General features: G+C 31.2%; 5 protein-coding genes across 6 annotated transcripts in view; 1 reads left to right on the forward strand and 4 right to left on the reverse strand.

The window, feature by feature from the left end:
- LOC123292135 (unc-112-related protein-like) lies at nucleotides 1-11,193 on the reverse strand. Of its 2 annotated transcripts, none has more exons than XM_044872692.1 (7): nucleotides 10,753-11,193; nucleotides 4,599-5,125; nucleotides 3,986-4,179; nucleotides 3,488-3,898; nucleotides 2,874-3,324; nucleotides 2,137-2,373; nucleotides 1-1,351 (listed from the first exon to the last, which is right to left on the reverse strand). In XM_044872692.1, the coding sequence occupies exons 1-7, from the start codon at nucleotides 10,892-10,894 to the stop codon at nucleotides 1,151-1,153; spliced, it is 2,163 nt and encodes a 720-aa protein (XP_044728627.1). In that variant the 5' UTR covers nucleotides 10,895-11,193; the 3' UTR covers nucleotides 1-1,150. The 2 variants fall into 2 exon arrangements, with proteins under 2 accessions (XP_044728627.1, XP_044728626.1); XM_044872691.1 differs by having other exon boundaries at nucleotides 3,986-4,182.
- Nucleotides 11,194-12,444: 1,251 nt separating this feature from the next.
- On the forward strand, nucleotides 12,445-14,480 carry LOC123293278 (serine palmitoyltransferase small subunit B). The gene is made up of 2 exons (XM_044874042.1): nucleotides 12,445-12,681; nucleotides 14,278-14,480. Exons 1-2 carry the CDS (start codon nucleotides 12,582-12,584, stop codon nucleotides 14,469-14,471), a joined length of 294 nt encoding a protein of 97 aa, XP_044729977.1. The 5' UTR covers nucleotides 12,445-12,581; the 3' UTR covers nucleotides 14,472-14,480.
- A 975-nt stretch (nucleotides 14,481-15,455) lies between these two features.
- Nucleotides 15,456-19,574, reverse strand: LOC123292285 (zinc finger protein 718-like). Its single transcript, XM_044872876.1, has 10 exons — nucleotides 19,232-19,574; nucleotides 19,089-19,165; nucleotides 18,959-19,022; nucleotides 18,367-18,583; nucleotides 17,885-18,138; nucleotides 17,175-17,373; nucleotides 16,828-17,108; nucleotides 16,368-16,488; nucleotides 16,108-16,300; nucleotides 15,456-15,913 (listed from the first exon to the last, which is right to left on the reverse strand). The coding sequence occupies exons 1-10, from the start codon at nucleotides 19,569-19,571 to the stop codon at nucleotides 15,725-15,727; spliced, it is 1,935 nt and encodes a 644-aa protein (XP_044728811.1). The 5' UTR covers nucleotides 19,572-19,574; the 3' UTR covers nucleotides 15,456-15,724.
- A 659-nt stretch (nucleotides 19,575-20,233) lies between these two features.
- On the reverse strand, nucleotides 20,234-21,590 carry LOC123294161 (zinc finger protein 492-like). The gene is made up of 2 exons (XM_044875265.1): nucleotides 21,185-21,590; nucleotides 20,234-20,238 (listed from the first exon to the last, which is right to left on the reverse strand). Exons 1-2 carry the CDS (start codon nucleotides 21,588-21,590, stop codon nucleotides 20,234-20,236), a joined length of 411 nt encoding a protein of 136 aa, XP_044731200.1.
- Nucleotides 21,591-22,855: 1,265 nt separating this feature from the next.
- Nucleotides 22,856-23,853, reverse strand: part of LOC123291850 (ryanodine receptor) — a 35,609-nt gene continuing 34,611 nt past the window's right edge. Inside the window, exons 56-57 of the mRNA XM_044872281.1 lie at nucleotides 23,660-23,825; nucleotides 22,856-23,052 (exon numbers count right to left, since the gene is read on the reverse strand). Of these exons, the coding sequence (XP_044728216.1) occupies nucleotides 22,893-23,052; nucleotides 23,660-23,825 (326 nt within the window). The 3' untranslated portion in view covers nucleotides 22,856-22,892. The remainder of the gene's footprint in view (nucleotides 23,053-23,659; nucleotides 23,826-23,853) is intronic.

Raw genomic sequence — 23,853 nt, forward strand, 5'->3', positions numbered from 1 at the left:
TTCATATGCGAACTTTCGATATTCGTGTACGTGCAGTTTTACTGTGACGGGCTCCAGGGCTATCATCCTAATCTTATAAAATTTAATATTAAATACAATATTTTCAAAAAATACTATTTTTCACAACTTTTCACATGAAAAATTCTTTTCGACGTGTAAATATTTATTATTTCCAAAAATATTTATAACTATTGTTTGGTTAGGTCGAGTTAGGACCATCCCAGAATTAACGCAAGCTTAACAAAAAAAACAAAGACCGTGTAACCGCATAAAGTTTAGGGTTTTTTAAAAAGTGAGTTTTTTAGCTAAAAATAGGACGAATACCGAACTAGAGTGTGAGGTTTTGTTGAATTTAGACCCTGGATTCGTGATTCAAGATAAAAAAAACACCCTGAGTAAAAAATTTCGTAGAAAAATGTTTAAATTTCATAATTATCCCAAAAAAGTGAGTTTTTTTAGCCAAAAATGGAACAAATCTCCTACTGGAGTGTGGGGTATTGTTGAATTTTGACTCCGGATTCGTTATCAGCGATAAAAAAATACCCTGAATGTTTAAATTTCAATTTTAGCACAAAAAAGTGAGAAATTAAGCAAAAAATAAATAAAAAATGGAACGAATCCCGAACTAAAATATGGGGTATTGTTGAATTTAGGTCCCCTAAAAAACCCTAAACCTAAAAATTACAAATTTTAATAAACGTTTATTTTGGGACAAACTTTACTTGAACTCAACTTCGCTTACGTTTTTAAAAAATCATGAACAAGTTGCGAAATACCTCTATTTCTTTTAGGCTAGATGTTCCACGATAACGGCTCCACGAATTTTCCTCATCGCCTAAGAAAAAAAAATCTGTCTTGGAGCAAAAAACAAAAATTATTCACAATGGTTTTTGAATAAAACTTGCGCCGATGAATTCGACGATAATTCTTGAAGAAGTTATAAAAAGCTTAAAAGCTAAGGCAGTTCGACATATATACAAAAACTTCTTGAATCCACCAACACGTCCGTACACGTTCTCCCTTAATTATTATATATATATATACAAAAATGATTAAGGTAAAATTGGTAAATTGGGATAAAAAAAAGGGGGGGAACCGTAACCTAGCTGGTGTAAGAGGGAAAGAAGGGAGAACGAACGATCTTTTTTTTTTACATCCATCCACCAGTTAATTTATGAAACTGTTCTTCGTTTAGAGTTTGATTTGCATCTTTTGAACGCATCGATAAGAATATATAACCGCCAATAAATTCATGAATCACTTTACAATCGGCGGATAAACAACTGAATATGATGTTGTCTTCTTCGAATTGAACCATCATATGCTTTACTTCCCAATTTACATTCCATGCCTGCAAAAAATAACAAAACCAAATCATTTTATATGGAGGGGGCATCGAATTGTGTATTGTTTTCCAGGGGGACGAAAAATTGCTTAACGATTGATCATCATACCCGGCATTTAAATTACATAAACCAGAACGGTTAAGCATTTGGGATTCATTCTGGATACAGAAATGAAGTGGGATGATTCCAATTGAGGATAATCTATGAATGCTTCGAAGAAACTGAATCACCTGGCGCTGAATAACTAATCTGGACACCGGGTCACACAGGGGTTAAAGACGTTCACCTGAATCTGTCATTCCCATAGCAAGATATTCCGTAATTTACCGAATCAAAGAATGACTCCGAGTAGCCCATCTTCATTACCGGGGATTTTGAGATGCGCAAACTGCACACGTTAAAGGGAATGCAGCAGAAGATTTGTTAGCACGATAGGGGTCGTCTCAAAACGCCTCTTTCACCTGAGCCTGTCATTTTTATAGCAAGATGCTTCGTAAATTAACGAATCAAGGAATGGCTACGACAAGCTGTATATATTATTTGTACCTAGAAATCAACAGGGCGTCAGATTTAGAATGTTTGGGTCCAAAATCATGGATTCATTAATCTTGGATGATATTCCAAGTATCAGGTCTCGGCAGAATTCTATAGCTTCATCTGCTATTACCCGGAGAAGTTTCGACTTTGGATGGCAGGTTTTTCTCAAAAAAGGCACTGACGACCCGTTGGTCTAGGTACTAGGGACCCATTTTCGATACCCTTCTTATGTATTATAATTAATATTTATTACCTTCATGGTATTATACCGCCATGTTTTCAAATGATCACCACTATTAATATCCATTTTCATAATACGATTATGTGCAACACCCAATAATTCTTCCTTTTTATGGCCCATAAATTTGACAATAAACAATGATATACCATATTCAGGTAATGATTGCCATGCTCGTATAAAATTCAATTTCGCTTCAACTAATGGTAAATCTTTAACATTTGTGTGTGCTTCTAATATTCGTTGCACCAACTGAAACAAAAAATTACACTTGAGCTTTTATTCAAACATTAAGGTTGATCGGACAATACACGGAAATTTTATTTACATCACATTCTAAATTTTGTATACTCTGTATACACGGTGTTCTGTTATTGTCTGCAGATCGTGGGCCTACAGAATAAGCTCATAAAGATGATGGAAAAAGTTATTTACTAATTTTGGATCTGAGCCCTAATTTGGGCGCTACCGGTATGCCAAAAATTGATAAATAACTTTTTCCATCATCTTTATGAGCTTATTCTGTAGGCCCACGATCTGCAGTCAATAACAGAACACCGTGTATATGTAATATATATCAAGTTATATTAAATTTAGTCTCAAGTTTGTAACGCTTAAAAATATTGATGCTACCAACAAAATTTTGGTATAGGTGTTTAATGCAAACTACCCCACGGATTTAACACAAACTACCCCGTACTTTAAGACGACAAAATTACTATATTATTGAGTAATAATAAATTTTCGCTTACCTTTCCACGTAATTTTTTACTAAATCTCGGTGCTACATAATCTTCCGGTTGAATATCCAACGATGCTGGATTAATAGCAGGCACATCCGCCGGATGTTGCATTTGTAAGAATGCAATGATATTTTTCACTTCTGTCTCATATGAACTGTCAGCTAACGATCGACCTTTGGCTGCTAGACGACATGCTGCCAACCATTTTGCATACTGTTCTTCGGTATCGCAACGTATCCACAGTTCACTCATACCATCCGCACTTGGTACCTCTAATTTAATACCGTACTTAGATTGGGCTAAACTTACGTCGGGTGTTACTTCACAGCCACGTAAATCAATATAGTGTGCAGGTTTTACTTGTGCGACAGCTTCTTCACGTGTTTTGTAAAGCACCAGATGTAATTCTCGGCATGTGAACCAATAACGTTTGAACGCTTTCAATGTGAAACGTTTTGGTCTGGAAAAACAAACAAAATGTAAATCATTATCTCAGGCCCGGAAACGTCTCGCTTTCAATTGTTCTCAAGGATGGCCAAAGAAGATTCCTTGGTTTAGATGATTGGTGGCAAATTGAAGCGAATTTTTATTAACCTCCGTATAGTAATTTAAAAGTTACTTACTTTAGAAAACGTAGATTATCGAACAATTCTGGAACTTGGGTAATATCATTACCACTACTGTTTATATGAGAACCTTCCAGCGCAACTTGTAGATCCGTTAAAGCAGCATCAATATCATCATCGGCTGGCGATTGTGTTGTTGATATATTAGAATTATCGAGCGCTGGCTGTGGAACACCAGCTTGTAAGTTCACTTGTACTTGTAATGCTGCAAACATTAGCATTTCCTCTTCCGTACAATCGATTTCCTCATTTAATAATTGCCATTTAGCTTGTTCGTACAGCTGATTAATTCGAACTGCATCATATTTTGGATTTAAATCGTAGAATGAATAGAATTTAAATCGTAAGCATAGTGTGTCGTATTCACGGACACCTTGTTCCATTATCGATAACGAGGAATCTAACCATCTGTGGAAAAAAACCAAAAGTTACGATCAAAATCGGTTACAATGACTATGAATAAATCTTCGTCTTTGAAACATAATTTATACTTACGCCATATTCATACGCGCTTTTTCCACTAACGATTTAGGTCTGACAAGTTTGTTGCGTGCTTCTTGACTTGGTGTTACCGGACTGGAGGCCAATGATAAATCGCCACTTAAATTTGATAAATCCAAAATTGTGTCGCTGTTATTGATCGTTGAATCGAATGTTGTATTGCCATTTTGTCGTTTCCATGTGTTATTCTGCTGAAAATAAAAATTGAATTTTAGAAAAAATGCAATAATTTTCTTCTCCCAATCCAAATTCCAAAAATCGAGATAAAATCCAATATAGACCCCCCAACTGAAGCTCAACCTACAGAGACTATTTACAAGGATCCAGCCACCTCTGTATCCTGTTTTTAAGTCCTTTGCCAGTAGTTTACAGAATTTAGGAGCTCCTTGTTTGGCGGAATCCTGAGCACTTTCCTACAGTGCCCAATAAGAATGAAGGACCTGGATATTATCTCGAAAACTGTTTTCTAATTGCGTTCCCTTTACTTAATTTCCATAATAACTCCCGGTAAATGGTATTTCCTGATAATTCCCGATTTTTGGTCACTCTGATAATAGGCATACTTGTCAGGCCCCTTGCTTTATGGATACAGAATAATAAAACTTACCGGTGAACTAATCGGACTGGACGTGGTTGTAGGTTTATGTGAAACGGGTGCACACATGAACGGTGACTTATCCAAACTGCCATTACTTCCATGCGGACTTGATGCTGTTGCAATAAATGTATTTGTATCCGGCGGAGGATACGGATGTACCCCATTACGTATCGTACCATTTTGATCCGTAGGTCCAGACCCAGTATGTAATTTCTTCTTTGCTAAATTCTCTTTTAAATTATGTTTTAAATGTGTCGATTCTAACGGTTTACTTAACGATAACTCTTCGGGATGTCGTATTCCTAATTCCTTACATAAATGTATGACTGTGTTAAATGTTTTTATAGAGAAATCAACTTTACAATCTAAATAACGTAAATCTGGTAATTGTACACGTAATGTTTTGTGCATGGGAGTAAAATGTAGTAATGCGTCCGCTGATAATCCACATTGATCTAGCGTTGATCGAGTACGTGTTAGCCACATGTTACGTGCTGGCCACCATAATGCATGATCTGACCAATCCATTGTTATACCTAGAAAAAAATAACATATTAGAATCAACAATTTAGTACAATTAAACTAAATATCTAAAAGGAAAAAATTAATGCATTTTTGAAAAAGAAATCCTCCTTTTTTGGGAAAGAAATTTAGAAAGAAAAAGGAGTATGGAGCATTAAATGAAGACCACCCGGTATATTATGAAGTTAAAAACGTTGCGTGGTGTTTATTTAAATGGACTGATGTCAGCTTTCAAATAAAAGCCATACATTTTAATATATTAATAAAATTTAATGAGCAAGTTTATTTTACTTTATTTTAGTTCAATTTAGTTGGTTTGTTAATGGTCACACTCACGTCACCCATTTTAATAAAAACATATATCTACCGAATGTTCCATATTAACGTTCCCCTTCTAAGCGAGGAGCCCGTGACATTAAAACTGCACTATATAAAGTCATTAAAATTTTACCCTCAGGAATTATTATTATTTTTTGTTTATCTGTGACACCAGTAAAAAATTAAAAAAACCTGGGAAAAAAGATTTCTACCAGGACAAAATCTGAAACACTTAATAATATTGATTCATATGTGAAGTCGATGTAAGTGCAGTTTTACTGTTACGAGTTCCAAGGCTATTATGAAAAGTTAACAAAAGTATAGTTAATGTAAACATGGGAAGGTTATCTTGAACCACTTGGTATAAAGATATAATACATAATATGACCTATAAATATTTTTCTAATAATAAATACTCATTAAAATACAGAAAACTGTCTTTATATTGTTTTTTGTATACTATGGGCACGTACTACGAACCACGGACTATAGTCCAGGAAGATTTATTAAAAAACATACTTTTTTTTCCGAAAATTCGCTATAAAACGCGCAATTTACAATTTAACAAAAAATGTTAATTACAAATAATTATTGAGTCGTTTACAGCGAACACAAAAAGCGACGATTCTTAAATAAAAATAGAGTGATTAAGAAAAAATAATTTCAGCGGGAAAAAGCGTGGGGTGCTTTTTAAGATATTTTATAATCATTTAACTTTTATCAATATCTGTCAATAAAATGTTTACAATAATTGAAATTTAGCAACCCATGGTTTTTTTTATCAAATATTTCATAAAAGCAATCTAATTAATTTAATTATGGAAAATTATTTTTATCAAGGTCAAACTAAATTTTTATCATTTGAAAGAAATCTCTATTTTAATTAGTATATAATTAATTAATTGTTAAGTAATCCAGAAACATATCTTTGATAGAGCAGTTAGTTGCTCCCAATTAAAAATAATAATAGTATTACTACTCGCCAATAGATGACAGTAAGAGTTATATTTTTCAGTTTTTACTGAAAACATGGATAAAACTACATTTTCTAAAAATAAAACCAAGCTAGATCGATTTTTCGCTCTAAAAACTTCCTACATACTAATTTTCATGAAAATCGGTGGAGCCGTTTCCGAGATTGATGATATATATTTTCAGTAAAAACTGAAAAATATGACACTGACTTCCATTTTTTGAGGAGTCGTAGTACTATAATTTTTTTCAATTGGGAGCAACCATGAAGGTTATAAGAAGGAGAACGATCGCTATAGAAAATATTGTCCCCGAAATATGGATAAAATAAGAGAGGCGCTGCGACCGCTAAGTAGTATCAATAAAAGCGGGCTGTTGTGCGCTAATTTGAAATGATATATCAATTTGTACATTATGCAACTAACTTCATCTACTTGTACTGATAAACAGCTAACTTCGCAGATACTACTTCTTGATGACAGCGCGGCTGGTGGCTGAAAAATGAACTATAAATTCTACAAATTTTCAGCGACAGACGCGCTAATGCTTTAACACGTAGCGATCGTTCTCCTTCTTTATAACCTTCATGGGAGCAACTAACAGCCATGTATAAGATTCCCTATTGACAACTTTGTAGACGTGAGAGATATCTAGGACAGAGATTCAAATTTGTCGGATATTCAATTAAAATATTATGTAAATAATTTTATAAAACGTCACATTTGACTTCCATATTAATAATTTTATATGATTGATTAGTTAGACAGACGTGACTAAAATTTATTTATAAAAAAAAAATAATTTTAGCATATCACACAAAAATGAAACGTCATATCCTGATAAATAAAATCATTTTAACTATCACTCTATGTCAATAATTAAAATTGTTATTGCATGAATAGTTACTACAGGGTGTACGGGTATAAGGTATAAAAAAAATATTCTAAGCAACTTTTTTAAATAATTTTTTTCGATATCTCTAACCATCTTTGACGCTAGGCGAAATATTAAGAATCGAATTTGTAGTGGGTCGAGTTTAAAGTTCAGATTTTGGTTCAACATTTTAAAAACTGTGACCTATCACCCTGTGTATGATTGTGCAAAATTTCAAATCGTTATTTCAATAAATAACGAAAATATATGAGGGTGTCTTCATCTTAAATGCGGATACATTGTATTTTACATATGTATAGGGTATAAAAAGTGAGCCGAATAAATTTTAAAATTTTTCCTAACCCCTTACATCCTGTTATTTCTTCATAATTTTTTTTCGTGTGGTTTTTAAGTTGAAAAAATTTTCACTTTTTTTTAATCACTAAGTAAACCACATTTTTTCATTTCCTTTGAGATACCAAGTGAATTTTTTTGTAGAAAGATAAGAATTTAGGTACAACTCGTATTTATTAAATTTTTTTCAACATTATAATTTATTTACTTGAAAGTTAAATAATAAGTTTATTAGTGATATGATCCCTAAAGGTCAGACCCACTACGACAGTTTAAATCGTTAAATAAAATAAATATTTATTTCTAATTACGTTAAAATAAACAAATTAAAAATACTTTTTTTAATAAACAAATCAATTCTGTATTCAACTTTGAAAGGCCTTAAATATAACGAACTTAACTCATAGACCAGTATTTAACTAGAAAAAAGGCTTGGGATTCTGATCCAAAAAGTGGATGAAAATGTTAGAAAGTTGACATTGTCAAAAGGTATTTTCATGCATTGAAAAAAAAATTAAAATAATGACAACCTCATCCAAAATATGCTCATGTGGTTGTGACAATCACATCAGTATTTTGTTATAATATTTATAAATGGTAGACCCAATCAATAAAAAAGATGTTTAAAACTACGTTGCATTTCAAAACAGCAATATTTTTTTTATACTTTCATACAAAATACTCATGCGTTTGTGACAACTTCACCACTCGACCCCGTACGGAAGTTGTATCACATTCGTCACCCCATTTGCCATATTTGATCTCGCGATGAGATTGAGACAACCTCATATCGGTTGATATTAATAATTTTTAGTGTACATTTTATTTTCTAAGAAAATATCACTAAAAATTTCGTTAAATCGTTTATTTTAATCGTTAAGTAAACGTGAAGTCTTGACCTATTTTTCGATGTTAACACTGGTCTATGATTTAAAAAAAATAATTATACTTAAGTTAAAAATTAAAAAAAAAAACTTAAGCGGATGTTCAAGCTTCAAGTGTTAAAACATGATTGATTTTAACTTCCGCTATTTGTGTTGATATTAAAAATATATTTTGAAAAATCTTTTTTAAGTTGAGAGCCAGGCGTTACTTATAAATAGACAGCCATTTGTTAAAGCAGCCTAGAAAATTTTTATGATCTATTAGTATAAAATCTATGGTTTACCTTCTCAAGGTCAATAAATAATTATAATTAATTTTTCTAAAACAATCTCGAATTATTTCATAAAAATTAGTTTAAAACTTTCAATTAAATAATAAATAAATGTATCAATTTATAAAAACAAGTCATGTGGATATGACTTGTAGAAACTAAACCAATGTCTTTCTGTAAGAATCAAATTTCCATGTCAAGACAAAAATTTGCTTGCGAAAATATTGATCTCTGAATAAAAAAAGAATAATTCATCAAAATTTTAGTAATTCTTTTAAAATTAAGAATGTACGAACGCCAGGGGAACTTTGGATAAAAAGCTTGATTTTTTTTTTTTTTTTTGGATATGAAGTTGGACTAAGTCTAAATCAATTCTCAAAATTTTAGGGGGGTTGCCAGATTATTTATATAAATAAATGACCTCGAAAACCAAGGCAGATATCGAAAAATTTTATTCTTATTTTTCGTCTACATTCATAAAGTTTTTATTTTTCGAGAATAAAAACAAAAACTAGCTATCAAGAAAAGTTAAATACAATATTTTAATTGGAAATTAAAATTTACATAAATAACTTCTTGAAAAGATTTCATCTTCACTCTTAAATCCGTGTTTTCTTTTTTTTATGTTTAATCAATAATTTCTCTTTACGTAACTTTCGGAGAAAAACTGGTTTATGAAGAGGAATTCTAATTTTGAAATTAAAAAAAAAAAAATCATTAAAAATAATAATACTTAAATTTTTCATTAAACAAAAATTTATTTACTGTGTATTTCAAAAGTATGTGATTATATTAAACTTCCCCCTCCCAACCCATAATAATTTCAAAGCCCTTCCAAAAAGTTGTATTAAAGTTTTGGATTTAAAAATGAAATTTAATTATACCAGGAAATATAACCTAGGACCCACATTCCTTTTTTTAACCGATCGCTTTTTAAAGATATTGTTCCTCGGGGGTTTTTGGGGTCGTTGAACACTCTTATCCCGACAAAATTGGACTCAGAAGTACCTAGTGAACAGGATGAATGGTATCCTCGTCGCCTCCTAGAGTTTTCGAGAAATTCGTCATATAATCAGTCCAAACTCATTACTCGAGATGAGCTTAGACCAATTCTGTAACGATATTCGTGTTCCGCGACCCCAAAAACACTCGAGTAACGAGTTTGGACCAATTATATAACAAATTTTCTGAAAACTCCAGGAGATGATAGTAAACCGTTTACCCCCGAGCACCAGGTACCTTTAAGACCAGATCTGTTACGATATTTGTGTTCAGCGACCCCAAAAACTTTCGAGCAACGAATTTGGACCGAATATATAACAAATTTCCTGAAAACTCCAGGAGACGATGATAAACCGTTTACCCCGGAGCACCAGGTACGTTTGAGACCAATTCTGTTACGATATTTGTGTTCAACGACCCCGAAAACTTTCGAGTAACGAGTTTGGACCGAATATATAACAAATTTCCTGAAAACTCCAGGAGACGATGATAAACCGTTTACCCCGGAGCACCAGGTACGTTTGAGATCAATTCTGTTACACTATTTGTGTTCAGCGACCCCAAAAACTTTCGAGTAACGAATTTGGACCGAATATATAACAAATTTCTCGAAAACTTTAGGAGTCTATGGGAAACCGTTTGAAAACCGCAATTTTTTACACTGAAAACCGCATTCAAATCCGATTTACTGCTCAAATTTTTCGAACTTTATTTCCTTCGCTTCTTCGTCTAAGCTTTAAACAAACTTTAAACGATTCATAGTTTTGCTTGATTAAAATCGCACAATTTATTTTATAAACGGGAACATACTTTTTGAAGGTTTTGTACTAAATTCAGTACAAATGTAGGTTGTGTTTTCAATAATATTATTTTAATGACAATTGATAAAAGTTTGTGGGTGGGTTAATTTAACAAGAAAAAAAAAAACCTTCGCATTTTACACCTAATTTTTTAGTTACAACTTACCAATATCCTCCACCAAAGCTAACATAACACCACCAATATGTAAATCGCCTTTGACACGAATTGATTTTTCGAATTGTAAATCCGTGACAAACACTTGTAAAACCCATGACCCATCCCCAACTAAATGTCCACCGGACAACATTTTCACAGATTATATTAAATTAATAATTTGATTTTAAAAAAAAATTAAAAAACAATTTAAAACTAAATTACAGCCATAGCACCTAAAATGGTTAACTTTTTTTTTTTAGCACTAAATCCGTTTTGAAGTAAAAAAAAAAACACTCAAACTTTTAAGGCACCACTGGGTCTTAAAACTAATTATAAAAATTTATGTATAAAATGTTTATTTTGTATAAATAATTGTATTTTTGATGTAGAAAATTGTAAAATAATTAGCACAAAATAGATATCTTTTGCAGTCGTGTTTGCCTGCGTCTCTATGCCATCAAGTTGAAATGATTTCTGACTTGAATGACCAAATAAGTCGAATTAGTTATGCGCACTCTCAAATGATGTCACTCTTTTTACAAGATATTATGAATTTTATGTACTCACATTTTGTGAGGTATGCTCCTATCAATATATAACGTCACTCACTGCTCTTACTGCTCTTCAACTCGAAATAAATGTAAATAATGTAAACAGGCTCCTTTTTTCCCCTGAACTCCAGTCTACCCTAAAAAAAATCATACATTTCAGTCGTTGTAACCTTTCTACGCCCTAAGTATACGATTCAATAACAAAATAAATGATTGGCAATACGATTTTCGATGTTTCTAACCCCAAACTAATAAAGTATTGGTATTATGTTTCTTTTTAACCGACTTCAAACAAAAAAGGAGGAGGTTATCAATTTGACTATATTTTTTTTCTTTTTTTAATGTTTGTTACCTCAGAACTTTTGACTGGGTGAACCAATTTTGATGATTCTTTATCTATTTGAAAGCTGGTGCTTCCCGTGTGGTCCCATTTCATTTTGGTTTAGTTCTGACCACAGCATCCATTAGAAAGCCATAAAAGTCTTAAATTTGCACTAAGTATGCACGGCAAGTGGACGAATAACTCAATATCACGCCAACCGATTTCGATGGTTCGTTTAGTTTATAAATTCAAAAGTTTGTTATATAATTATATTGGTTTTAAATAAATAAATTAGGTTCTAAGATAAAGACCTTAAAGTGTTTTATATAACACTTCGTCATTTCTCCCTATAATGACAATTTTATATGTATGTTTAGTCAGCGAGTAAATGAGTGACCTTTCGCCTTATATATGTCAACATAATATTATAATTTCCGTCAGATTGTGAACGAACTGTCAAAAATTACTCCAACTAGCGCTAATTCAACACCTATTAATGGAAATCAACTCATTACATTACGTTTAGTTGGTCTGGGTCGAGTTACAACGGATCGGGGTGTTTTTTGGCCCTTTTTTAGTTTACAATATGACGTTGACATATATACAGATTAACTAATACAACTTGTTTTTTACTTTTTAGTTCGTTTTTGTCAGAACAGACATGTTTTTTTAATTTTTTTGTATTATTTATTTTTATTTGAATATAACTGTCAAATAATTTGTATGACATAAGCAGCCATATTGATGACGTAATATGTGTAAAATATATTAGATAGATCATACCTCGAAATATTATGATAAAATTCCAAACATTGCAGTATCGTCCGGCGTACGCACACACACACACACACACGATTAGCCTGCCCTGCCTGTCAATTCTCATTTAAATGTTTTCTTTACTGCATTAACCGTATTGCGGATACGAAAATTTTTATAGAAAAAATTACACATAAATTTCCGTAAACATGTTGAAAAATATTAGTAAATTTTTACATTATTGGTATTTTCGATATTTAATGGTTACCGAATTATATATGGTGGAAAAATGGGAACGAGCTGTTATAAGTATCCTTTTTTTTTCTCAGAAAAATTTTAAGTGTACCAGAAAAAGTGAAATAAATTATTTATAAAAATCGCGTGTGATTCATTTTTTTTTCTTTTTTTATAAAATTATTATGATTAATTAAAAACTGATTAGTTTTTCATGGTTTTTCCATACTAAGTGATAATTTTATTGTATGAATAATTATAGTACAATGAAACTAATTATCTAAAAGGAAAAAAGTGTTGCATCTTTGAAATTTTCTACAATTGTTTATTAGGTTATAAAAACTTCGAACACTCAGGTGGGTGTCTAAATTCTTTTTTTGGAAGGGTTTTAAAATGGTAATTTGAATTTTAGTGAAATAAAGACGCAAGTTCTTTATTTAACATTATATTTAATGAACACATGTAATTCCATAAATTACAACATAACTTTGTATTCTCAAGTTGAACAGAACATTTGATTAATTAATAATAATTGTATAAGAAAATAATATGTCATCTCATGACTAAGAAACTAATAACACTCTATATCAGTATATCCTCCATCTTAGGTTATCGTTCATACACACTTATTGTATATAGGTGCTTTCTAAGTTTACACAACAGTGCACACAAATACACTGAGCAAACTGTGCACACTGTGCAGAGCGAGCGAATGAGCGAGTAATGGTTGAGTTTATTATTTCTTACAGGTTTTAATACAGAGGGTTAAACAAATGTGGAAAATTTCATAAATGTAACACTTTTTTCTCGATAACCATGATAGCCTTGGAGCCCGTGACATTAAAACTGCACTTATGTACAAGGATTTCGAAATTTCGCATATGAATAAATACTATTTAACGATAGGTACAAATGTGTATCAGGGTTTATTTTTTACTGGTGTGGCAAATATTTTGGCACACCCAGTACATATTGTACCTATCGTTAAATAGTATTTATTCATATGCGAAATTTCGAAATCCTTGTACATAAGTGCAGTTTTACTGTCTCGGGCTCCAGGGCTATAAATGACATCTTTTATAAATTATGTGAAGAACTTCACAATTATTGATAATTGGGGCCATTCGACCCTGAAAAAAAATAACTTACAATAGTTTTCATGGTTCGATGATTTCTAATCGCTAATCGAAAACTATTTATATATTTATTTGTATTCGAATGGAAAATTTTTTTAATAAATCATTCAATTTCATAAAATAATCAATAGTCGCATCAATAAATGTTTTTACTCGGGAGTCCTCAATAACAGCTCCGATTTTGATGAATTTTTTTCCAAAATGATTTTTTTATATATTATTTAAAATCAGAAATATTTCAGAGGGGGGAAATAATTTGGAGGGGGCCCAGCCTAAATCGCTAATGATTGTTAGTTTGTAATTTCCAGAGGATATTGATTTTATACTCTTAAGTGTCATTTAAGAAAGGATTTGTCGAAATTCATCCCCTAAAAGGATGAAAGTTTGTATAAAAATATATACAAACCGTCATTTTGGAGTTCACTACTCAATCGATTTTAAAAATTCTTTCACCTATAGAATGCTTCATTGATGCGACTATACCTTGCAGATAATATTGAAACAAGATATTTTCCTTAATTTCAATGAAATTTAGATGGATTTTTCATCTCTTTGTTATGCGTATTAACATATTTTAATTGTACGGTCACATTAAGTTTAACATCTAAATTAACAGCAGAACTATTTGACAGTTCACTGGGTGCCACTGAAGATGATGTCCTGGTTGGTCATACAAGTCATATATTTAACGATGTATCGATTTTAGGTGGTAGTGATTTAGAATTATAAATTATGTTTTAGTAAAAAAAAAAAATCTATTTTGTTATTTTTTATCAATACAACTTTCAATCAATATTTTATAGTGTAGGCGCTAAATGGGTTTTGTGTGTATTTGCAGGTCCTATCGAACAAAAAGTATATTTCGACCTATTTTGATCATCTAGGAAATTGGGGCAAAAATCGACATTTATTTCGAAATATCCTAGAGTTCTCATTTATTATCTTCCCCCTTAGAGCGGGGGGGGGGATTTATTATAAATAAGTTAATTGTTTATACGGACATAAATCCTGATGCATGCATACGAAACCCACTCAGCGCCTACACTATTAGATCCGGCGATTTTACCAGAAAAAAATGTAATGTCAGAATAATAGTCTGTCTCTTTGAATACTCAAGTGTTTGTTCTTTTATAAAGAACAACTGTCAAGTATAAATTTATCTCTATCAGAAAAAAAACTCGACTACACACGTGAGCTATTTTTGAGCGCCTCTATTTCGAGTATTAAAAAGGGCAGACAGACAATATTCTATCATTTCGATTGTTCTGTTAAAAATGTTCGATCAATTTTTTTTTTCCCAAAAAATATTATTCACGAAATAAAAATACATTTAAAAAGAAAAATTTGTATCAATTATTTTCCATACCCTGGTCAGGTAGTGAGCATACAAGCGGGGATCTAAAGTTCCAGAATAATTACCGGTGTTCTTGTTATTTAAGGTATTTGGATATCAAAAAAAAATTCGTAGCAAATTTATGGAAAATATTTCAGTTATATTTCTGACTGTTGGAAAATGGTGTGGAAATTTGAATTAAAACAAATGATAATCATAGATGGAGCAGAAAAAAAGTCAGATTAAATTTATTTTTTTAAATATATATTTTTATAAATTATAGCTCATGTGTTATTCTGATGTATGAGTTATATTGTTGTACAGTTTCATTCAAATCCATTCGCTAGTTTTTTTTCGTGAAAGTGTAACAAACAAACATCCTTACTTTCACATTTACAATATTATAGAGATTTATTTATTTATATATGTCAAAATACAAGAGTGCATTACCAAAGCAATGTCCAGTATTAGCCAAGACAATAATATTTGGTAGAAACACCAGCCAGACGCTAGTATCCTCCAGCTAGTTCATGCAGCTTCTCTATACATTATTTACAGTTGAATCCATTACAATTTCCTAACAAAAAATAATCGCCTTATCATGCTTGATTTTAGTATTAGATGTACGATTTCTAAGAGTTCTAATCAATTAATTCACAACGTTCTCATTAAAAAAGTTTGTTTTATCAACTATTGCAATTGATTTCTCTTTTTTAACTCGAATCATACCATGACGTCGTCTCATATGACTGTAATAATTCGACGAGCATGTAAAATGACGATTTTCACAAGTATCACAAGAGTATGGTTTTTCGCCGGTATGCAAAAGTTCGTGTCTCTGAAATATAAAATCATAAAGTCTGTTGAAATTCCCTATTTATAAGAACGATACACAAAATATACAGGCCAGTATATTTCATTCAGATCCAATCATTTTTCTTCGAAATATATCTGTTTGATATTTCTGGAAAATGCCACTTTTTGGCGGGGCTGTATATTTTGTGCGTCTTTATTTATATTGTCAATACATACCACAACATTTTTCTTCGCTCGAAAACTTTTATCACAAAATTTACATTTAAACGGATACAAATCTGTGTGTGTGATCGAATGTTCGATTAATGCTGGTTTTCGAAGGAATTTTTTCCCACAGATGTGACATTGATGTGATCTAACGGCTGTGTGCAGGGCAACATGACGTCGTAAGTTCACTTTCGACTTGAAACTGTATTAAAAAAATAAACGCAGAATTCTAGACACTTCTTTCCTTCCTAAATAATGTTCCAACTTACCTGGCTGAACATGTTTCACATTTAAAAGGTCTTTCACTATTATGAGATGCAATATGATCGTCTAGATATTTTTTATAAATAAAACTCTTTCCACAATGTTCGCACGTATGTTCTCGAACTCCTGAAATAAATCAAGAAATTGATTAAAAGATTACTGCAAGAAAGATGCACAACTAGGTTAGTACCGAAACCAGTACCGAAAAAGGATTGATCCGTCTTCAGAAACTACTCCATGAAATATTTGGGGCTGTTTAACTACAGTAGGAACGGAATTAGGATCGTAGATGTCGTTAAAAGAAAGGCTAACACAAGTGAATCTTTCTCCTTTTGGCCAGAACTGAATAGGAACACCTCAAGTGCTTAAGATGATGTTGTCCGTGTTGTCATGATTTGTTAGCAGTATTTGTCCCGCTATAGAAATTAACTAGTCCTGGTCCTGTTGATAGTTTTCAAAACTTACCAGCATGTACTTTTTTATGATTATTAAGACTATGAACGGATGCAAACATTTTATGACATTCATCGCATTCATGATTCCTAACAATTCGATCCTTGTCATCGCCCGTCTCATCATTGATTGGTGTAGAATGTGCTCGTTTTTCATGGATCGTTAAATATTTATCATTTAGGAAACCTTTACCACATGAACTACAAAAATATTTCTTACGAATTTTATTATGACGTTGTTTATGTCTTTGTAGTTCACGATTTCCCGAAAAGAATTTATCACATATTTCACATCTGTAAAAGAAAATCTTTACGATTATGATTCCCATGGGAGTTAAAACCTATGGGAGTAATTGTTACCTAAATTTAAATTCATTTTTATGGCTTCGAACATGATTACGAAATGTTAAATAATGAGTAAAAATTTTTGAACATTCTGGGCAAATAAATTCAACTTGTTTTTCATGGACACTTTCAAAATGTTCACGTAAATCTTTTTCTGCATGATATATTTCTCCACATTGATGGCATTTTAACGCCAATGGCGGTGGTTTGTTTACTGAAATTGTAAAAAAGAAAATCAAAATGTTCAAACGAACACAAACAAGCGAAAATTACGATTTAACGTGATTAAATTACATTACGATTTAAAGATGGGGGTGAGCCATCTTTAGTGCGTAAGTCGTGGGTGACGTAGACAATCGCTTACGATCTCGTGTCTTGCCGTTCTTTCGTTGAATTTCGGTACAGTCCATATGTCAGTCCCAAATTACGGGTATCATTATACGAAATAACATAAATAAGTTTGACAGATATATTCATAGACATCTGATTATAATGAATATAAATACTTATCTATGTATACATTATACCCAGCTGTCTACACTTAACTAATTGATGGTCTGTGACTCATACCGATATGACATCACAGCAGGCCTTACCCGCGTTTTAGGTCACGTGAAATACAGTTTAAAAATTACGATTTTTAATTTTAATATTTTAAAAGAAAAATTTGCTTTTACGACTCGAAATCAGAATAAAAAATGCATAAAAACAAATTACATACAAACCTGAGTTTTCTTGTCGTTGTTTTTCTTTTAATTTTAAACGTTCTCGCATTCCAATTTTCCAATTTTTACACACTTGACATAAATTCAAATAGACCATAATAATTTCACGTGATAAATTTTTATATTTCATTTTTAAAATACGTTCAGTGCCACGTAACGCACCATGTCGACATTTAAGATGTGCGTCTCGTATTAGTTCAAACATTTCACTCTTCGGTACATAATATTTTATGGTTTCTGAGGCTTTCTTTCGTCTGGATTCAAGAGAAAGTCAATGAATAAAATAAAAGCGTGGCGAGTGTGATTTGTTAATAGAATAACATTGTCTTAAATTTAAACTCACAATGGCATTGCCAATCAATTTTTGGATTAGTCCGCCAGCACTCGCGCCAACCGTTCGGTAATAATATATACCATTTGAAAAAATATAAAATGGTCATAACGCGAGTGCTGACGGGTTAAAAAAAAGATTTTTAAATTACCGTGCAATTAATTTTTTCACATTATCATCGGTTAATAATATCTCAAAACGTTTTATTCGACGATAATCGATTGCAGTTTTTGGTGTTGTTTTAGCTTCGGCTTCTTCTAGCTCACGTATAAATCGTTGATACGTTTCATCTGTCATTAAATGACCGTTGGCTTTTTCAGACATTTTATCAACCGCCTTATAAAATGCTTTTTTCAATTCTTGAATTTCTAAAGAGAAACATTTTTTTAAAACTTAACTAACAAAATTTAATTACATATGAAAAAAAAAAAATTAGTATTTAGGTTTGGAACGGACATTTATAACACATTCCTACCCCTTCCCGTTATCTTTCGATCAAGTTCTTAAATATTTTTCTAAATGCTTATATCTCGAAAACGGTGAGGTTTGGTAAAAATTGTCAAGAGTCAAAAAATGCTTTGAATAACGAGTTTTCAGCAAAATTTTCTCAATTTGAATGCTATAAAGCCAAAAAACCAAACACCCTGTATATGCTATAAAGCCAAAAAACGAAACAGCCTGTATATGCTATAAAGCCAAAAAAACCAAACACTCTGTATACAAAGTATCAAATAAAATCAAACCTGAAACTGATTCTTCTATCTTTACGATTACTTCTTTTTTTTTAATCTTAGGCGTCCGAAAATCCTGTAACGAAAAGCTCATTAATTTAACATAAAACACGAAGTAAATTTTATAATTTTAAACGCATACCAAAATATTCTGTTTTGATTCCAATTTAATATCTTCATAATCATCGTCGGAGCCTCCACCAGGATCATTTTCATCACCTTGGATACAAATAAATTGAACTCACATTAACTTTCATCACAAGATGGTTAATTCACTTTATTTACCTGAATAACTTAAATTGTTGGCATCAAATTTAGTATCATTGTCTTCATCATCGAAGTCGTTCACTTCAACTTTAGTCTCAACTAGATTCGGACCTGGTGCTTGATTTGATTTAAAGACTAGTTGTGCTTTTTGTACTTGAACAAAGAACTCGTAATACGAATGCACTTTAGAAGCACACACAATACACACTTGTTTTGGTTGATAATTATCAATTTCCAGGTTTAAACGAAAACATTGTTCAATTTTCGATTCTAAATCATTTTTGTTACCGAATATATCGACTAGATCAACTTCGTTTGTAAAATTTGCACATAAACGACAAACTGAATGAAAAGACATAATTTCTGCTTGATACTTAAATATTTAGATTGTACTTTTTTATTGAAATATTTATTTTTGAATTTGAGCTGTCAAAACAATATTATTGTCTTGTCAGTGTCACCCACAGACTTATATGTTATAAATGTCATAAACAGTCTAGATAGGTCTGTGAAGGTATCTAATATACGTGTATTTAATATCATTCAAAGGAAAAAAAAGCAAATAATGCAATTATTATTATTATTTACTAATTAATAAATTATAAATTATCTGTTCTACTTTATCAATTTGAATGGTACTAACTTCATCTACTTGTACTCATAGACAGCTAACTTCGCAGATACCACCAACGACAGCGCAGCTGGTAGCTGAAAAATGAACTATAAATTCTACAAATTTTGTAGGGAAATTGAATTTCTGTTTATTTACAAAAATAATATTTATTGAGTTTAAATCAAAAACTAAAAACTCTATGTGTAATAAGATTGTTTAAATAAAACAAGATTTTAATTTTGTTAACTTTTTATTTATTTTATGATTTACCATTTAATCTACTCTATGGTTTCAAAAATTAGGTTACATTCACACTTGTTTAATAAATTATATTTAAATATTTGGCAGCATTCTACTCATTCATTCTCATTACAGTTTCGTTGATAAAAATTATATCACAAAAGTTGTCATGCTATTTTTCATTTTTAAAACATTTATGATACATGAAAATGGTTTTTCTCAACAATGAATTCGTTTATGTGTAACTAAATTCATTTTTCGAGTAAATGATTTATTACAAATATCACATGAAAATGGTTTTTCACCTTTATGAGCTCGTTCATGTGAAACTAAATTACTTTGCTGAGTAAATCTTTTACTACAAATATTACATGAAAATGGTTTTTCTCCGCTATGAATTCGTTTATGTAGAACTAAATAACGATGCTGATTAAATGTTTTGTTACAAATTTCACATGAAAATGGTTTTTCACCGCTATGAATTAGTTTATGTTTAACTAAAGAACTTTTGTGTGTAAATGTTTTATTACAAATATCACATGAAAATAGATTTTCTCCAGTATGAATACGTTTATGTGCATTTAAAGTAGAATGCTGGGAAAATGTTTTGTTACAAATATCACATGAAAATGGTTTTTCTCCGCTATGAATTCGTTTATGTTCTACTAAATACTGTTGCCGAGTAAATGTTTTATTACAAATATCACATGGAAATGGTTTTTCTCCGCTATGAATACGTTTGTGTGCATTTAAAGTAAATTGCTGGATAAATGTTTTATTACAAATTTCACATGAAAATGATTTTTCCCCACTATGAATTCGTTTATGTTCAACTAAATATTGTTGTCGAGTAAATGTTTTATTACAAATATCACATGGAAATGGTTTTTCTCCGCTATGAATTCGTTTATGGAAAACTAAATACCTTTTGCAAGTAAATGTTTTATTACAAATATTACAAGGAAATCGATTTTCTCCGCTATGAATACGTTTGTGTACACTTAAATAACGTTCCTGAGTAAATGTTTTATCACAAATATCACATGAAAATGGTTTTTCACCGCTATGAATTAGTTTATGTTGCACTAAAGAACTTTTGTAAGTAAATGTTTTCTTACAAATATCACATGAAAATAAATTTTCTCCGCTATGAATACGTTTGTGTGCACTTAAAGTAAATTGCTGGGTAAATGTTTTATTACAAATATCACATGAAAACGGTTTTTCACCACTATGAATTCGTTGATGTCGAACTAAAGAACTTTGTAAAGCATATGTTTTTTTACAAATATCACATGAAAATGATTGTTCTCCTAAAACAGTTTTATCTAATTTTTCATCTTTAATAATAAGTTCTGTATGTAAGTCATTTTCACGTTTAACATTTTCATAACTAATTGTACACACTTGTTTATCATTTTCATCAACAGATTCAACTTTAACATTAATAACACAATCACTATCAATATTATTGTAACATTCTTCATTTTCTGGTATTTCATTTTTAATTTGCCCAACTTCCATTGTGTCCACCACAATGTCATTTAAAGGTTCATTTTTAATAATTAATTCTGAAGGTAACTCTTTTTCAAATTTTATATTTTCTTTTTTAATTAAAAAATAATTATTTTTATTTTCAAATGAATTATCTGCCATTTTATTAAGGTTTCTATTTCAAAAAATATAAACGAAACTTTTAGTACGAACCAAAACCATAGACAGAAGTAGTACGAACTGTTTGAAGTCAAACGTCAAACAAGAGGGTTTGCACCATAGATATATAGAATATATAGATAGAGGATCTATATGTATTGAAATTCGTCTGAATTTGAATATTTTTATTGACCTTTAAAAATTTGGTTTACATAGCCATGAATTTGTGATATACATACTTGAGATATATCTGGTTTGAGATATATTTGGTTTTATTTAGTTCTTAGACACTCACACTGAATACTGTTTGACGTCATAAATTTTATCTTACGCCCTCTTAGATTCTCTATCTATATTTTATATATTTATAGAGATAATACATATAGAGTAGGCGAGTGATCTACTAGCCTTATGTGGATGGGATATGATGAATGAGAGAGAAGACTTTCAGTTAATTCCTTTAAATTCTTCTTGTGATAATCATATGATGCATAGAGATTTTGTGTCTGCTAATATATTTGTATTATGTTTTGTATGAAATGAACAAGGGCACAGGGGAACTCAATGACAGTCTTCTCTCTCGCTTGGCATATCTTGGTTTTGGGCCCTAGCGTTCTCTATGTATATAAAATCTTTAGTTTCAACCACAGTGTCTATTTTTTACTGTTTTCCATTATAGTATATGCAATAAGAAGAATTTTTATCGACTTTCTTATTTATAAGACAAGGAAAGATTCTTCAGACAATTAATAGATGATGTGTAAGCAATTATAACATTTATTATTTGCCAAGCTGTGTGCTACTCCCGTGTGCAGTGTGTTAAAAGATTTAAATTTCGGAAGAAGGTCCAGAAAGATCGTGTCCGGTTTTGGCTTGATAGTTCTACTGGTCGTCGAAAGATGGCGCTAGCAGCTCTCGGCGGTCAGTTTCAAGTTGATTATGATTATAGTTGTCGGCTTAAACAAACTTTCTAGATCATTTCTAGAACTTTCTAGGAAAAATCGATTTTGACCGTTACACACATTTTGGAACTTTCTAGATATATATTAGATGTATAAAAAAAAAAGTATATTTTTGTAACAAATAATTTATTTACATAATAATTAAATGAAATTAAACAATTTATTAATGTTTTGTTTTTAATAAATAAAATAAATACAGAACTCATTAATATTAACCACCTCCACCACTTAATTCGTCTTCATACTGTTTACGGAAACAATCACCAACGGGGAAGAAGTCCCAACATCTTTGTTGATACATATTCCATACGTACGTTTCTTGACCCGTATATTCGGTGTCCGGTTTATTAATTAAGTGCATCAGGAAGAACCTGTGAAGATAGATATATAATATATACTTAAAATTCCAACTTCGTTATAATAATGGATTCACTTCTGTACCCTTGAAAAGAGCCAGCCACTGCTGATAAATCACAAAAAGATCAAGAATAACAAAGTTATATGAGTTTCAACTTCCTAATTTATAGTTATCTTCTATCCCTTATCAGTAACGAGCTTAAGATGACTTGCAAATGAACCTGAACGTCAAATTTGGATGTACACATTACAAGAGTTTCCCCATTATCGATTAAACTGTTACCCCCATGAATAAATAAGTTGAGTAGAAAGCATAGAGATATAATACCATAGAGCTGCAAAGTCGCCTACGTTCATGAAGGTTTTTTCCAAAAAGTTGGTTCTCTAAATGAGTCATGTATGAAATACATTGAAATGAATCGTTATCACGAGCGAATCCGCGAGCAAAAGCCAGTAGTATATAAATAAAACTGCAAGACAGAGAGGGAAGCACGTGTACAACTTCTGTCTCTTTCTACCTGATCAAGAATTCACTTATTCCGTTTTCTATGTCTCTACAACTCAATGGATTGTAAGTGGTGAAGATCGGTAATTGTAAGATTGTAGAAGATCGATACTTACATGTAATTAGCTAAATTATGTTCTTTCTGCACATGCGTATCGAAACCATGCGGTACTATATCAAAGTAATCTTTGCCTGTACCACAAATGAAACAATTGGATTCCATGTTCTCTTTGACACTTTCTAATTGATCACGAAGCTCACCAAAAGCATCAATGATCAAACCTAAAACATTTGATTTGTGATTTAATAA

Source organism: Chrysoperla carnea, chromosome 2, assembly GCF_905475395.1.
Source record: "Chrysoperla carnea chromosome 2, inChrCarn1.1, whole genome shotgun sequence".
Lineage (NCBI taxonomy): Eukaryota > Metazoa > Arthropoda > Insecta > Neuroptera > Chrysopidae > Chrysoperla > Chrysoperla carnea.

Excerpts from the sequence above, each read along its gene's own strand:
- LOC123293278 (XM_044874042.1), top strand. The coding sequence starts at position 12,582 with ATGTTGAAAAATATTAGTAAATTTTTACATTATTGGTATTTTCGATAT. Across the intron at positions 12,682-14,277 it reads ATGGGAACGAGCTGTTATAA|ATGGATTTTTCATCTCTTTG; the intron begins GTATCCTTTTTT and ends AATGAAATTTAG.
- LOC123294161 (XM_044875265.1), bottom strand. The coding sequence starts at position 21,590 with ATGGAAGTTGGGCAAATTAAAAATGAAATACCAGAAAATGAAGAATGT.
- LOC123292135 (XM_044872691.1), bottom strand. The coding sequence starts at position 10,894 with ATGTTGTCCGGTGGACATTTAGTTGGGGATGGGTCATGGGTTTTACAA. Across the intron at positions 5,126-10,752 it reads AGCTTTGGTGGAGGATATTG|GTATAACAATGGATTGGTCA; the intron begins GTAAGTTGTAAC and ends ATTTTTTTCTAG. Across the intron at positions 4,183-4,598 it reads CCAGTCCGATTAGTTCACCG|CAGAATAACACATGGAAACG; the intron begins GTAAGTTTTATT and ends TTTTATTTTCAG.
- LOC123292285 (XM_044872876.1), bottom strand. The coding sequence starts at position 19,571 with ATGTCTTTTCATTCAGTTTGTCGTTTATGTGCAAATTTTACAAACGAA. Across the intron at positions 19,023-19,088 it reads AATCAAAACAGAATATTTTG|GATTTTCGGACGCCTAAGAT; the intron begins GTATGCGTTTAA and ends TTTTCGTTACAG. Across the intron at positions 15,914-16,107 it reads GAGCGAAGAAAAATGTTGTG|AGACACGAACTTTTGCATAC; the intron begins GTATGTATTGAC and ends TTTATATTTCAG.